The sequence below is a fragment of the Panulirus ornatus genome, chromosome 55 (genome assembly GCF_036320965.1).
Source record: "Panulirus ornatus isolate Po-2019 chromosome 55, ASM3632096v1, whole genome shotgun sequence".
Classification (NCBI taxonomy): domain Eukaryota; kingdom Metazoa; phylum Arthropoda; class Malacostraca; order Decapoda; family Palinuridae; genus Panulirus; species Panulirus ornatus.
The window spans coordinates 39,487,546-39,502,941 of NC_092278.1; the positions used below are offsets into that span (position 1 = coordinate 39,487,546).

At 40.2% G+C, this 15,396-nt stretch overlaps 1 protein-coding gene across 1 annotated transcript in view; it reads right to left on the reverse strand.

The window, feature by feature from the left end:
- Positions 1 to 15,396, reverse strand: part of Ku80 (X-ray repair cross-complementing protein 5 Ku80) — a 126,940-nt gene that overhangs the window by 10,840 nt on the left and 100,704 nt on the right. Inside the window, exons 13-16 of the mRNA XM_071693529.1 lie at positions 13,731 to 13,858; positions 13,436 to 13,596; positions 9,275 to 9,496; positions 182 to 324 (exon numbers count right to left, since the gene is read on the reverse strand). Of these exons, the coding sequence (XP_071549630.1) occupies positions 182 to 324; positions 9,275 to 9,496; positions 13,436 to 13,596; positions 13,731 to 13,858 (654 nt within the window). The remainder of the gene's footprint in view (positions 1 to 181; positions 325 to 9,274; positions 9,497 to 13,435; positions 13,597 to 13,730; positions 13,859 to 15,396) is intronic.

Here is a 15,396-nt window from a genome sequence, read left to right on the forward strand (position 1 = left end):
CACCGAGAGTAAATATCTATCCCTGGAAAAAACATACCATATAAAAAAAAGAAAAAATGCATGAATTTTGAATAATTTTCATATTTTAACAGCTACCTGAACTTAAAACATAAAAAAATTAAATCTATAAGGCCTAATTTACCACCAAACAAACAAGTGAGGGCACAAAAACAATACAAACCAGGTCTTCGACATCATCATTTTGAGCTTGAGGCTGTGGGACTGGCTGCTGGGATTGCTGATCTATCTGGAGGAATGCAACAACAGCCTCTCTTCCTACACTGCTCCTTGGATTTTCTTCAATGCTGATCATGCCAAGACCACCTTCACAATGGAAAAAATAAATTTTTCTAAGATGTAACAATACCAACTTGAATGTTAAAATTGTCCGAACTGCAAATCTTCTAACTGAAATTACAAGGTAACTTTTTAAACAATTAAAATTCTTACCAACTGTTCTATTTCATTCAGTATAAAAGTGTTAAAAAAAGATTGAATTAACTGATTTTTATATCAATAAGTGCATTTCATCTGTCTGCCATATCCCTATACATTAATTGCTCCATGAAATTATGGCTAACCTCAGTTGTAGTTAGCATTTCCCTTCTGAGACCCTAGGAGATGGGCTGAATGTTATAAGATTAACAGTATACATATTGCTGACACTTAGGTAAGCCAAAATTTGCTGTCACATAGGCTATCCAAAATATACCTTTTGAGTATCAGTTTGAAACATTAATCGAGCACTGAAAGAGTTAACTAACCACTTGCTTCTTTATCCCATGTATATTCATTTTGGAATTTTATGAAAAAAAAAATGTCATATTGTGTAAAACCTGGGTTGCTTTTGCCTGTCATCAATCATGAGTGAGCCTGGTTCCATTTTTTGTCAACATTCAGCATCACAAGCAGTTTCCAATCCCCAGCAATTTGACAGCCAGACTTAGCCACATGAAAGGACTCTTAAGAGGAGTTGAAGTTCTAGCCTCTTCCCACATTGTTTTATACTTTGCCATCCCACGAAATGTGGAGTGACGATGACCAATAGAGTGATGATCAAGATATTGAAATATCTCCCGGTGAAGATGAATTTTTGTCTAATGAGATGACCTCTGATTCTGCCAATGGTTCCACAGATGTTAGAGGGTAGACAAAAGTAAAGCCATCCTTACCATTTCTCTGATGAATTGTCTTATTCTTTATTTCTTATCAGCTATGTACATGTTCTTGATTTATAAATGAATACTTAAATTTTCTTTTTCTTATAATCAACTGTCAGTAAAATATTTTCTTTATTATCATACTTAATCGCCATACCCCACGTTAGCAAGGTAGCGCAAGGAAACAGACGAAAAAATGGCCCAACCCACCCACATATACATGTATATACATAAATGCCCACACATGCACATATACATACCTATACATACCTATACTGGTTTCAGAAGTGGTGGAGGATGTGTGGATCAGGTGTTTGCTTTGAAGAATGTATGTGAGAGATACTTAGAAAAGCAAATGGATTTGTATGTAGCATTTATGGATCTGGAGAAGGCATATGATAGAGTTGATAGAGATGCTCTGTGGAAGGTATTAAGAATATATGGTGTGGGAGGCAAGTTGTTAGAAGCAGTGAAAAGTTTTTATGGAGGATGTAAGGCATGTGTACGTGTAGGAAGAGAGGAAAGTGATTGGTTCTCAGTGAATGTAGGTTTGTGGCAGGGGTGTGTGATGTCTCCATGGTTGTTTAATTTGTTTATGGATGGGGTTGTTAGGGAGGTGAATGCAAGAGTTTTGGAAAGAGGGGCAAGTATGAAGTCTGTTGGGGATGAGAGAGCTTGGGAAGTGAGTCAGTTGTTCGCTGATGATACAGCGCTGGTGGCTGATTCATGTGAGAAACTGCAGAAGCTGGTGACTGAGTTTGGTAAAGTGTGTGAAAGAAGAAAGTTAAGAGTAAATGTGAATAAGAGCAAGGTTATTAGGTACAGTAGGGTTGAGGGTCAAGTCAACTGGGAGGTGAGTTTGAATGGAGAAAAACTGGAGGAAGTAAAGTGTTTTAGATATCTGGGAGTGGATCTGGCAGAGGATGGAACCATAGAAGCAGAAGTGGATCATAGGATGGGGGAGGGGGCGAAAATTCTGGGAGCCTTGAAGAATGTGTGGAAGTCGAGAACATTATCTCGGAAAGCAAAAATGGGTATGTTTGAAGGAATAGTGGTTCCAACAATGTTGTATGGTTGCGAGGCGTGGGCTATGGATAGAGTGGTGCGCAGGAGGATGGATGTGCTGGAAATGAGATGTTTGAGGACAATGTGTGGTGTGAGGTGGTTTGATCGAGTAAGTAATGTAAGGGTAAGAGAGATGTGTGGAAATAAAAAGAGCGTGGTTGAGAGAGCAGAAGAGGGTGTTTTGAAGTGGTTTGGGCACATGGAGAGAATGAGTGAGGAAAGATTGACCAAGAGGATATATGTGTCGGAGGTGGAGGGAACGAGGAGAAGAGGGAGACCAAATTGGAGGTGGAAAGAGATTTTGTGTGATCGGGGCCTGAACATGCAGGAGGGTGAAAGGAGGGCAAGGAATAGAGTGAATTGGAGCAATGTGGTATACCGGGGTTGACGTGCTGTCAGTGGATTGAATCAGGGCATGTGAAGCGTCTGGGGTAAACATGGAAAGCTGTGTAGGTATGTATATTTGCGTGTGTGGACGTATGTATATACATGTGTATGGGGGTGGGTTGGGCCATTTCTTTCGTCTGTTTCCTTGCGCTACCTCGCAAACGCGGGGGGAAAAAAAAAAAAAAAAAAAAAAAAAAAAAAAAACCATTTCAACATGTACATACATGTTCCAGAAAAGAAGAGAGAATGTTGGGGTGAAGAGAGTGGTGAGAGTAAGTGAGCTTGGGAAGGAGACTTGTGTGAGGAAGTACCACGAGAGACTGAGTACAGAATGGAAAAAGGTGAGAACAAAGGACATAAGGGGAGTGGGGGAGGAATGGGATGTATTTAGGGAAGCAGTGATGGATTGCGCAAAAGATGCATGTGGCATGAGAAGCGTGGGAGGTGGGTTGATTAGAAAAGGTAGTGAGTGGTGGGATGAAGAAGTAAGATTATTAGTGAAAGAGAAGATAGAGGCATTTGGACGATTTTTGCAGGGAAAAAATGCAAATGAGTGGGAGAGGTATAAAAGAAAGAGGCAGGAGGTCAAGAGAAAGGTGCAAGAGGTGAAAAAGAGGGCAAATGAGAGTTGGGGTGAGAGAGTATCATTAAATTTCAGGGAGAATAAAAAGATGTTTTGGAAGGAGCTAAATAAAGTGCGTAAGACAAGGGAGCAAATGGGAACTTCAGTGAAGGGGGCTAATGGGGAGGTGATAACAAGTAGTGGTGATGTGAGAAGGAGATGGAGTGAGTATTTTGAAGGTTTGTTGAATGTGTTTGATGATAGAGTGGCAGATATAGGGTGTTTTGATCGAGGTGGTGTGCAAAGTGAGAGGGTTAGGGAAAATGATTTGGTAAATAGAGAAGAGGCAGTAAAGCTTTATGGAAGATGAAAGCTGGCAAGGCAGCAGGTTTGGATGGTATTGCAGTGGAATTTATTAAAAAAGGGGGTGACTGTACTGTTGACTGGTTGGTAAGGTTATTTAATGTATGTACGATTCATGGTGAGGTGCCTGAGGATTGGCAGAATGCTTGCTTAGTGCCATTGTACAAAGGCAAAGGGGATAAGAGTGAGTGCTCAAATTACATAGGTATAAGTTTGTTGAGTATTCCTGGTAAATTATAAGGGAGGGTATTGATTGAGAGGGTGAAGGCATGTACAGAGCATCAGATTTGGGAAGAGCAGTGTGGTTTCAGAAGTGGTAGAGGATGTGTGGATCAAGTGTTTGCTTTGAAGAATGTATGTGAGAAATACTTAGAAAAACAAATGGATTTGTATGTAGCATTTCTGGATCTGGAGAAGGCATATGATAGAGTTGATAGAGATGCTCTGTGGAAGGTTTTAAGAATATAAGGCGTGGGAGGCAAGTTGTTAGAAGCAGTGAAAAGTTTTTATCGAGGATGTAAGGCATGTGTACGTGTAGGAAGAGAGGAAAGTGATTGGTTCTCAGTGAATGTAGGTTTGCGGCAGGGGTGTGTGATGTTGCCATGGTTGTTTAATTTGTTTATGGATGGGGTTGTTAGGGAGGTGAATGCAAGAGTTTTGGAAAGAGGGGCAAGTATGCAGTCTGTTCTGGATGAGAGAGCTTGGGAAGTGAGTCAGTTGTTGTTCGCTGTTGATACAGCGCTGGTGGCTGATTCATGTAAGAGACTGCAGAAGCTGGTGACTGAGTTTGGTAAAGTGTGTGAAAGAAGAAAGTTGAGAGTAAATGTGAATAAGAGCAGGGTTATTAGGTACAGTAGGGTTGAGGGTCAAGTCAATTGGGAGGTAAGTTTGAATGGAGAAAAACTGGAGGAAGTAAAGTGTTTTAGATATCTGGGAGTGGATCTGGCAGCGGATGGAACCATGGAAGCGAAAGTGAATCATAGGGTGGGGGAGGGGGCGAAAATTCTGGAAGCCTTGAAGAATGTTTGGAAATCGAGAACATTATCTCGGAAAGCAAAAATGGGTACGTTTGAAGGAACAGTGGTTCCAACAATGTTGTACGGTTGTGAGGCGTGGGCTATGGATAGAGTTGTGCACAGGAGGGTGGATGTGCTGGAAATGAGATGTTTGAGGACAATATGTGGTGTGAGGTGGTTTGATTGAATAAGTAATGTAAGGGTAAGAGAGATGTGTGGAAATAAAAAGAGTGTGGTTGAGAAAGTAGAAGAGGGTGTTTTGAAATGGTTTGGTCACATGGAGAGAATGAGTGAGGAAAGATTGACAAAGAGGATATATGTGTCAGAGGTGGAGGGAACGAGAAGTGGGAGACCAAATTGGAGGTGGAAAGATGGAGTGAAAAAGATTTTGAGTGATCGGGGCCTGAACATGCAGGAGGGTGAAAGGCGTGCAAGGAATAGAGTGAATTGGAACGATGTGGTATACCGGGGTCAACGTGCTGTCAATGGATTGAACCAGGGCATGTGAAGCGTCTGGGGTAAACCATAAAAAGTTCTGTGGGGCCTGGATGTGGAAAGGGAGCTGTGGTTTCGGTGCATTATTGCATGACATACATATACATACACAGACATATACATACATACACATGTATTATGTTTAATTTTCTTTATACTGCAGATATCATGGGACAATAATGACAGCCTTTTTACAAATATTTGATATTCTAAAATAATAACATTTATATCTATTTTATTTATTTTGCTTTGTCGCTGTCTCCCGTGTTAGAGAAGTAGCGCAGGGAAACAGACGAAAGCATGGCCCAACCCACCCACGTACACGAGTATATACATACACGTCCACACACGCAAATATACATACCTACACATCTCAACATATACATATATATACACACACAGACATATACATATATACACATGTACACAATTCTTACTGTCTGCTTTTATTCATTCCCATCGCCACCCCGCCACACATGAAATAAAAACTCCCTCCCCACATGTGTGCAAGGTAGCGCTAGGAAAAGACAACAAAGGCCACATTCGTACAAACTCAGTCTCTAGCTGTCATGTAATAATGCACCGAAACCACAGCTCCCTTTCCACATCCAGGCCCCACAGAACTTTCCATGGTTTACCCCAGACACTTCACATGCCCTGGTCCAATCCATTGACAGCACGTCGACCCCGGTATACCACATCGTTCCAATTCACTCTATTCCTTGCACGCCTTTCACCCTCCTGAATGTTCAGGCTCCGATTACTCAAAATCTTTTTCACTCCATCTTTCCACCTCCAATTTGGTTTCCCATTTCTCCTCATTCCATTCACCTCTGACACATATATCCTCTTTGTCAATCTTTCCTCACTCATTCTCTCCATGTGACCAAACCATTTCAAAACACCCTCTTCTGCTCTCTCAACCACACTCCTTTTATTACCACACATCTCTCTTACCCTATTATTACTTATTCGATCAAACCACCTAACACCACATATTGTCCTCAAACATCTCATTTCCAGCACATCCACCCTCCTCCACACAACTCTATCTATAGCCCACACCTCGCAACCATATAACATTGTTGGAACCACGATTCCTTCAAACATACCCAATTTTGCTTTCAGAGATAATGTTTTCGACTTCCTCACATTCTTCAATGCACCCAGAACCTTCGCCCCCTCCCCCACCCAATGATTCACTTCCACTTCCATGGTTCCATCCACTGCCAAATCTACTCCTCGATATCTAAAACACTTCACTTCCTCCAGTTTTTCTCCATTCAAACTTACCTCACAACTGACTTGTCCCTCAACCCTACTGTACCTAATAACCTTGCTCTTATTCACATTTACTCTCAGCTTTCTTTTTTCACACACTTTACCAGACTCAGTCACCAGCTTCTGCAGTTTCTCACACGAATAAGCCACCAGCACTGTATCATCAGCGAACAACAACTGACTCACTTCCCAAGCTCTCTCATCCCCAACAGACTGCATACTTGCCCCTCTTTCCAAAACTCTTGCATTCACCTCCCTAACAACACCATCCATAAACAAATTAAACAGCCATGGAGACATCACACATCCCTGCCACAAACCTACATTCACTGAGAACCAATCACTTTCCTCTCTTCCTACACGTACACATGCCTTACATCCTCCATAAAAACTTTTCACTGCTTCTAGCAACTTGCCTCCCACACCATATATTCTTAATACCTTCCACAGAGCATCTCTATCAACTCTATCATATGCCTTCTCCAGATCCATAAATGCTACATACAAATCCATTTGCTTTTCTAAGTATTTCTCACAAACATTCTTCAAAGCAAACAACTGATCCACACATCCTCTACCACTTCTGAAACCACACTGCTCTTCCCCAATCTGATGCTCTGTACATGCCTTCACCCTCTCTATCAATGCCCTCCCATATAATTTCCTAGGAATACTCAACAAACTTATACCTCTGTAATTTGAGCACTCACTCTTATCCCCTTTGCCTTTGTACAATGGCACTACGCAAGCATTCCGCCAATCCTCAGGCACCTCACCATGAGACATACATACATTAAATAACCTTACCAACCAGTCAACAATACAGTCACCCCCTTTTTTTAATAAATTCCCCTGCAATACCATCCAAACCCACTGCCTTGCCAGCTTTCATCTTCTGCAAAGCTTTTACTACCTCTTCTCTGTTTACCACATCATTCTCCCTAACCCTCTCACTTTGCACACCATCTCGACCAAAACACCCTATATCCGCCACTCTATCATGAAACATATTCAACAAACCTTCAAAACACTCACTCCACCTCCTTCTCACATCACCATTTCTTGTTATTACCTCCCCATTAGCCCCCTTCACTGAAGTTCCAATTGATTCCTTTGTCTTACGCACTTTATTTACCTCCTTCCAAAACATCTTTTTATTCTCCCTAAAATTTAATGATACTCTCTCACCCCAACTCTCATTTGCCCTCTTTTTCACCTCTTGCATCTTTCTCTTGACCTCCTGTCTCTTTCTTTTATACATCTCCCATTCATTTGCATTATTTCCCTGAAAAAATCATCCAAATGCCTCTCTCTTCTCTTTCACTAACAATCTTACTTCTTCATCCCACCACTCACTACCCTTCCTAATCTGCCCACCTCCCATGCTTCTCATGCCACATGCATCTTTTGCACAAGCCATCACTGCTTCCCTAAATACATACCATTCCTCCCCCACTCCCCTTATGTCCTTTATTTTCACCTTTTTCCATTCTGTACTCATTCTCTCCAGGTACTCCCTCACACAAGTCTCCAAGTCTCACTTACTCTTACCACTCTCTTCACCCCAACATTCTTTCTTCTTTTCTGAAAACCTCTACAAATCTTCACTTTCGCCTCCACAAGATAATGATCAGACATCCCTCCAGTTGCACCTCTCAGCACATTAACATCCAAAAGTCTCTCTTTCACGCACCTATCAATCTTACGCGTAATCCAATAACACTCTCTGGCCATCTCTCCTACTTACATACGTATTAAGATATTTTGTGCATTATTTTGCCTACTAATAAAGATTTTAAAAGTATAATATGATGATTACATGCTTTTTGGACCACACTTTGAAAAAATCGAAGGGGCAAGAGGTTAAACTAAACAAACAAATAAACTATCTAAATAGGCACCACCTGTTAATGAAATCAACAGCCCTTGCATCCCAAGATTGCCTACAATATAAAGAAAATGCATTTCTTTTCAGCCATAGTTTTGAGTATCACTGTTTACTAAGTGTTACTTAATGTTCTTTTATCATTTGCAATTCATTTCCTTATAGTTTTCATCATATTTTGAGAAGCATGAAATCAATGTCTCAAATGAAATGTATTTCAGAGCCTCTTTGTTTACCAGGTACTCAGTCAGTCACAATTCATGAAACATCATTAACACTTGTTGCAAATAGCTAATTTTCAACACAAAAAGTCAATCCTCAACCATCAAAATCAAGGATGGTATACTCATAAATGGATAAGGAAACCTTTACCATTTTGGTCTTCACTGCCAGACAATCCTCACAGTAATAGTATGAGCTAGTGAATGAATGGCAGGCGACTCGGGATGCCTTGCCATGAAAGCTGTGAACTGTAATATCATGGGTCTGGGCTGATTACTGTATGGCTGTCAAGTCTCTGAAAATGAGTGAATGCTAACCTCACATATTTCATAATGATGGAAAAGATAAAGTCATGGATTCACCCCAATTTGGGGGGTAAATTTGTGTTTTAATCTCTTGCTACTACAAATTCTCTCAGATGCTTATTGGGCTCTCAGTAAAGGAAAAATAATAGACTAGTATTATAATGAAAACATCCAAACTCTTTAAGCTGAGGAATAAAAAGTTCATCATGCAGTATTTCTATATAAAAAAAGCAACAAAATCTAATCTGTCCTTACTTGTTAGTTCCTAGCCATGGATTCTAATAAAAATTCAACAAGGTGAGGATGAAAACAACTGACTTAAGTAACATATACTAATAACACACAATTAGAGCTATCTTTAATTCTTGATTGGTGTTTCCTACATCAGCAAGGTAAGGTAAGAACTGTGGTGTAATCCTAAAGTTCTCGATAATAAAACAAAAAGACAAGCCATAACCATATGAAGGTATGAATTATATATCTATATATCCAGTAATATAATACTCAACAGGAAATACAATGACAAAACTAACTTTCTTTAACACGGTCCCAAAGATGAAGAAGACGCAAGTTGGATACAGCTTCTTTTAGGCCAGGGACAAATTTATTGTACGTTGATGGATCAATGCTACATGACTCTCGTCGGAAAGTGCTCAAACATTCCAGCACTTTAGCCATCAATGCATCATTAGTAGAATCACCATCACCAAAACCCTCCATCAGCTGCAGTACAACCTCCCCAAGTTGTTTGCAAACTGAAAGATTCAGGATATCATGAAATACATTACATTCAGTTAAACGTCCCTTAAGATAATTCTAAATAAAAAAACACATTACCAAAGTGGCAACTTAAGACCACTGTACAATGAATAACATATCCCATTTATGACAAGGCAGTAAACAAAGCAACAAAATTTATCAAACTCTTTCATTAAGTGGAAAACTTAACAGGCTTCAAAGACAAAGACAAGAAATATGACAATAAGAATAAAGCCTTTGTTTAGTTAAGCATCTAGACCATAAGTTGATTCATGTGAGTGAGCTCAGGGACTGTATACACTTGATCTACCCCATATTAGAGGAAATGAGTTAAAGATAATAAAAAAGTATACGTATATGATGGTAAACTTTTCGTAAAAGGAAACTTAAAATGTTTACAGCATCTGAATCATTTTCACAAAGATATGGTCATGGATGATACTTTCAACAAAAATATTTACCATTTCTCAATTTTTCTTGAACTTGAAATTCATTTTCTTTGTGAGCATATGCTACTTAATATCAAATTCTTTCCCAAAACACACTGGTAACTTAGTTTCAGAGCATGTAGAAAGTCCAAAAATCAGCATAAAACTTTATATGCACAACATGAGTTTTAAGGAATGAATAGTAATTTCTCTCCATGGTAGTGTCCCAATGTTTGAGAGATTTTCTAAGATCACTTGAAGTTAAGAAAACTCTAACCTCTGCCACCTGGTAAGTTTTAAGCTTCATACCCCTTGCTAAACACTTTGCAGAAGTTGCTGCAGAGAGCTTGAGCTAGGTCACCCCTGCCAATCATCGGCCACCATTCAATGATGTCAACGTCCCACCAGTTGACATGCTGGTTGCCAAATAATTTGTATAATGTCTATATCATTACGGTGGTGGTTACCATACATGCACATATACATATCAACATATACACATATACATACATACAAATACACATATACATAAACATACAAACACACATACATGAAAGGCGTGCAAGGAATAGAGTGAATTGGAACGATGTGGTATACCGGGGTCAAGGTGCTGTCAATGGATTGAACCCGGGCGTGTGAAGCGTCTGGGGTAAACCATGAAAAGTTCTGTGGGGCCTGGATGTGGAAAGGGAGCTAGAGACTGAGTGTGAATGAATGTGGCCTTTGTTGTCTTTTCGCGCTACCTCGCGCACATGCAGGGGGAGAGGGTTGTTATTTCATGCGTGGTGGGGTGGCAATGGGAATGAATGAAGGCAGACAGTATGAATTATGTACATGTATATATATGTATATGTCTGTGTGTGTATATATATATGTATATGTTGAGATGTATAGGTATGTATATTTGCATGTGTGGACGTGTATGTATATACATGTGTATGTGGGTGGGTTGGGCCATTCTTTCGTCTGTTTCCTTGTGCTACCTCACTAACACGGGAGACAGCGACAAAGCAAAATAAATAAATAAATATATATATACACATGTACACATTCATTCTTGCTTGCCTTCATACATTCTTGGTGCTACCCTGCCCCACAGGAAGCAGCATCACTACCCCATGCTTCAGCAAGGTAGCATCAGGAAAACTGACAAAAAAGGCCACATTTGTTCACATTCAGTCACTAGCTGTCATGTGCAATGCACTGAAATCACAGCTCCCTATCCAAATCCAGGCCCCCACAGACCTTTCCATGGTTTACCCCAGACATTTCACATGCCCTGGTTCAGTCCACTGATAGCACATCAACCCCGATGTACCACATCGGTCCAATTCACTCTATTCCTAGCATCCCTCTCACCCTCCTGTATGTTCAGGCCCCAATCACTCAAAATCTTTTTCATTCCATCCTTCCACCTCCAATTTCATCTCCCACTTCTACTTGTTCCCTCCACCTCTGACACATATATCCTCTTTTGTCAATTTTTCCTCACTCATTCTCTCCATGTGTCTAAACCATCTCAACACACGCCCTTCTGCTCTCTCAGCCACACTCTTTTTATTTTGAGTGATCGAGGCCTGAACATACAGGAGGGTGAAAGGCGTGCAAGGAATAGAGTGAATTGGAATGATGTGGTATACCAGGGTCAATGTGCTGTCAGTGGATTGTACCAGGATATGTGAAGCATCTAGGGTAAACCATGGAAAGGTCTGGGAGTCCTGGATGTGGAAAGGGAGCCCCCTCCCCCACCATGATTCACTTCCACTTCCATGGTTCCATTTGCTGCTAAGTCCACTCCCAGATATCTAAAAAACTTCACTTCCTCCAATTTTTTTCCATTCAAACTCACATCTATCTCTCTATTCATCTACATCTCTGATGCCTATTCCAATTGGAAGTCCCTCAAGGTGGTGGTCACAGCAACAGTCTCCATAACTAGTAAATTCCATTGCAATGGAGTACTAATCACTACCCTTTCTTATATGTCCACATCTCACCTTCTCTTAGCTGTTCACACAAAATATGAAAGCAGGTTGCTAGCAACGTAGGTAGGAGCCTCTGCAAACACTGTGCTGGACTTGCCCTCTGCCAGTGGCCTATTAAAGGTGAGGCACTAAAGGCAAAGAAGTGGCACCAGAGTTCTTTAGTTAAGGAGACTCTGTTGCCCTGGCCACCCCTTTGAGGGAATTCCAATTGAAACAGGCATCAGAGATATAGATAGATAGAGAAAAGTGTTAGGCATGATGACCAGACTAAGTTGTCATGGGATAACAAATCCAAATTTCTCAAGTGTTAAAACATCCCTGAAGAATACATATACTCACCAGTTCATGCTGATAGGCAGCCAACCATTAGAGGGGTATATTACCAGCACTACCCACTTGGGTATTGGGAGGGTTAGTAACAACTGCGAAGTGAGCCAGCACTTAAGTGGCTGTCAAGCTGCACTCCTCTGACCCAGTTAGCTGTCTTTCTTTCTGCCTCACCCACATGGATTACTAGCATTCTGTCCACAAACTCAGTCTATCCTTGTCATACATAACCCATGAAAACACTTAACTCACGCAGCTCATTCTTTGTAACTAGATTTTCCAGCAGTGAGCACTATGTGCTAGCCCTTCCTTATGGCAAAATTGTAGAAGTAATAGACTGAAGTAGTAGGTAGAAACATTTAGGCAGGAGCATTAGATAGAAACATTTTATAGAAGTACTAGGTAGGAACATTAAGCAGGAGCATTAGGTAGAAGTAGTCAGAAGGAAAACTGCACTAGATTTGCCCTCTGCCAGTGGCTTGTTAAGGGTGAGGCACTTAGAAGTGGCACCTGGAGTCCACTAGTTATAGATACTATTGCTGTGGCCAACCCCTTGAGGGAGTTCCAGGAAGGAACAGGCATTAGAGATACATATAGATGGATAGATTCACACTGTTACACAAAACAAACCAATGTATCTATTTCTGATAGGCTCAGAATACCTTTGTTCTTCCTTTTTCTTCAAGGCAAATTAGGTGACTCCCCTTGGCAAATGAAAACGTATTCAGGCTGGTCTAACCTGAGAATGCTGTGATTTCCATTTCCCCCTATCTTGTATCATACTAACTGTGCAGAATCCAACAACTTCAGTTTGGTTCCTTTTCCAAAACTGGTTTATACCGTAATACACTTTCTAGCATCTTTAACATATCAAGTACAAACCGAAGTAACATTGAATTAAAGCTTTATTCACTTGTCCAGGAAAAGATGGGGGTTAAAGATTCACTCTGCATTTTCTTTTCATTTGTAAAAGACAGTAGTATATGTATCAAGAGATGAATGAATATTTTGCTTAATATCATGTGTGAGTAAACACAGTTTTCCACAACTTTCAAAAATTACTTAAATCAGTAAAGGAAGAGGATATCTTAACATATATATGCATGCTCTTCCTACCACTATAATTACTAACATATCACTTTCAGCATATGTAATCAAAACCAACCACACGCGACTAAGTATGGGTAAGACATACTCAAGTTGAAGTTTGGAGCTTCACCACCTAAAAGTGCCAAAAAGTCTTGGACTGGTGTAGCTGAGGTCACTTGAGTCACAAGATGGCGGGTCAGATCAGTAGCACTCGCACTATGATCCTCATCCTGCTTGGATTTCTTCTTATTTTCATCATCATCATTACTGGCAAAGAAAAATTAATTAAAAACCAAGCATACCATTAGCACAAACTGGCTGATAAGGCTTCAGACTGACTCATAGATTACAAAAACTGTCAGCCCAAAATAATCCATATTTACCCCATTCAATTTGCTTACCTTGCAAACAAATCTTCAGTATCCCTCTTGGTTTTCTTAGCAATTCTCTTGGTAGGAAAATGAGCTTTGATGGATGATGCAACTCTATCTCTAGCTTCACACACACAGTCTGGAGGCTCAAGAATGTCCTGCAGGATAGTAACACGAATTCCTTCAATTATACAAACAAAGTCTTTGATTAAAAAACAAAAACAAAGCAATAGTTTTGAAAGATAAAAAGATAATGCTGTAGGGAAACCCCTATAAGCACCTGGAATTATATACCCTGCAAGCATCTGAGACAGCACAACTTGGCGTGGACTCGCAACACAGACTTAACCCCCCCCCCCCCCCACACACACACACACACACACACACACACACACACACACACACACACACACACACACACACACACACAAAAAAAAAAAAAAAAAAAAAAAAGTGTTCCCTGAGGATTAGTCTCCTTTTATCCTAAATCTGAAGTAGCCAAAGGATTACCTCACAGGCCAGCAGTGGTGCATTCACTGTGATTCAACAAGCCTGTGGTGACCTGCATGTTATAACACCGACATGTTGTTATATCAATAAATGATCAATGGTGTCTGGGCCAAAAACCTTAAAAAAAGGGAGCGGGGTAATCTCTACAACAAATAAATCACTTACCATTCAAAACCAATATGCTTCATATCAATATGAAGGAAGAGGGATTTTAAAACCTAAAGAATAAAGCAATGAGGAGCTTAATCTCTATTCCAGATCTTTCTTTTCTGAGGGTGGCACACCTAAAGCCACACAAGATATGTCAACCATATCAAAACCAACATACACTCTAACAAAAATGTTTGTTGAATGCTAAGGACTCCTCTTGCTAATCTCATCCAGTAGAAAAATTCTTAACCCTTTCATTACAGACGAGGTGTATGTGTCCCTAAATGCTTCCTGCAGTACACTTTAGCTGTGACAGACACATCCTAAAATACTTTTAATTTGCTTGCATTAGCTTCAGGCCAGTCTGAGATTGGAAAGTACCATATGGTAATCTACTTATTGCTTCCATCAGTGGAGTCCATATTTTACACCATAGAAAATCCTCATGGCGAAGAGGAAGGCTGATGTACAACAACGCATCTTGACCAGCAACAGAGACATGCCAATGCCAAACCAGACTTCAACACTGATCTTACAGGCTCAAAGAAACTGATGAAGTTATTGTACATGATAACAAGATGAGTTTGTAAAATCCAAGCAGACCAGGTGTGTAGTGAAAAAGCAAGCTTATGTCAAGAGTATAATCTTACAATGTATAAAGTTGACAATGTGAAATACTCCACTTACATTCTTTTGCTGTGGTTAGCCTTGTGATAGGAATTCCTAGTGGGAATGGGCATGAGAGATATAGATAGACAGTGATATCCTCATTAATGCCATTGAATGCATTTGCAAAACTGCACTGTAGTACAACAAACTGTTTTCTCACTTGACTGATATGTCATTTTTGAATGCACAGCACAGGTATTTAGTAAAGACTGGCTAAAGACCACCAATGTTTGACTCTAGTATAGTTCTCATTCATCAGCTGATTGAAAGGTTTACTATGAAAAGTCATAGTGCAATGGCAAATCGCTTTGTGGATATGCATCTTGCTTGCTCATTGGAAAGACATTTCCTTGAGAGTGTGATGCTG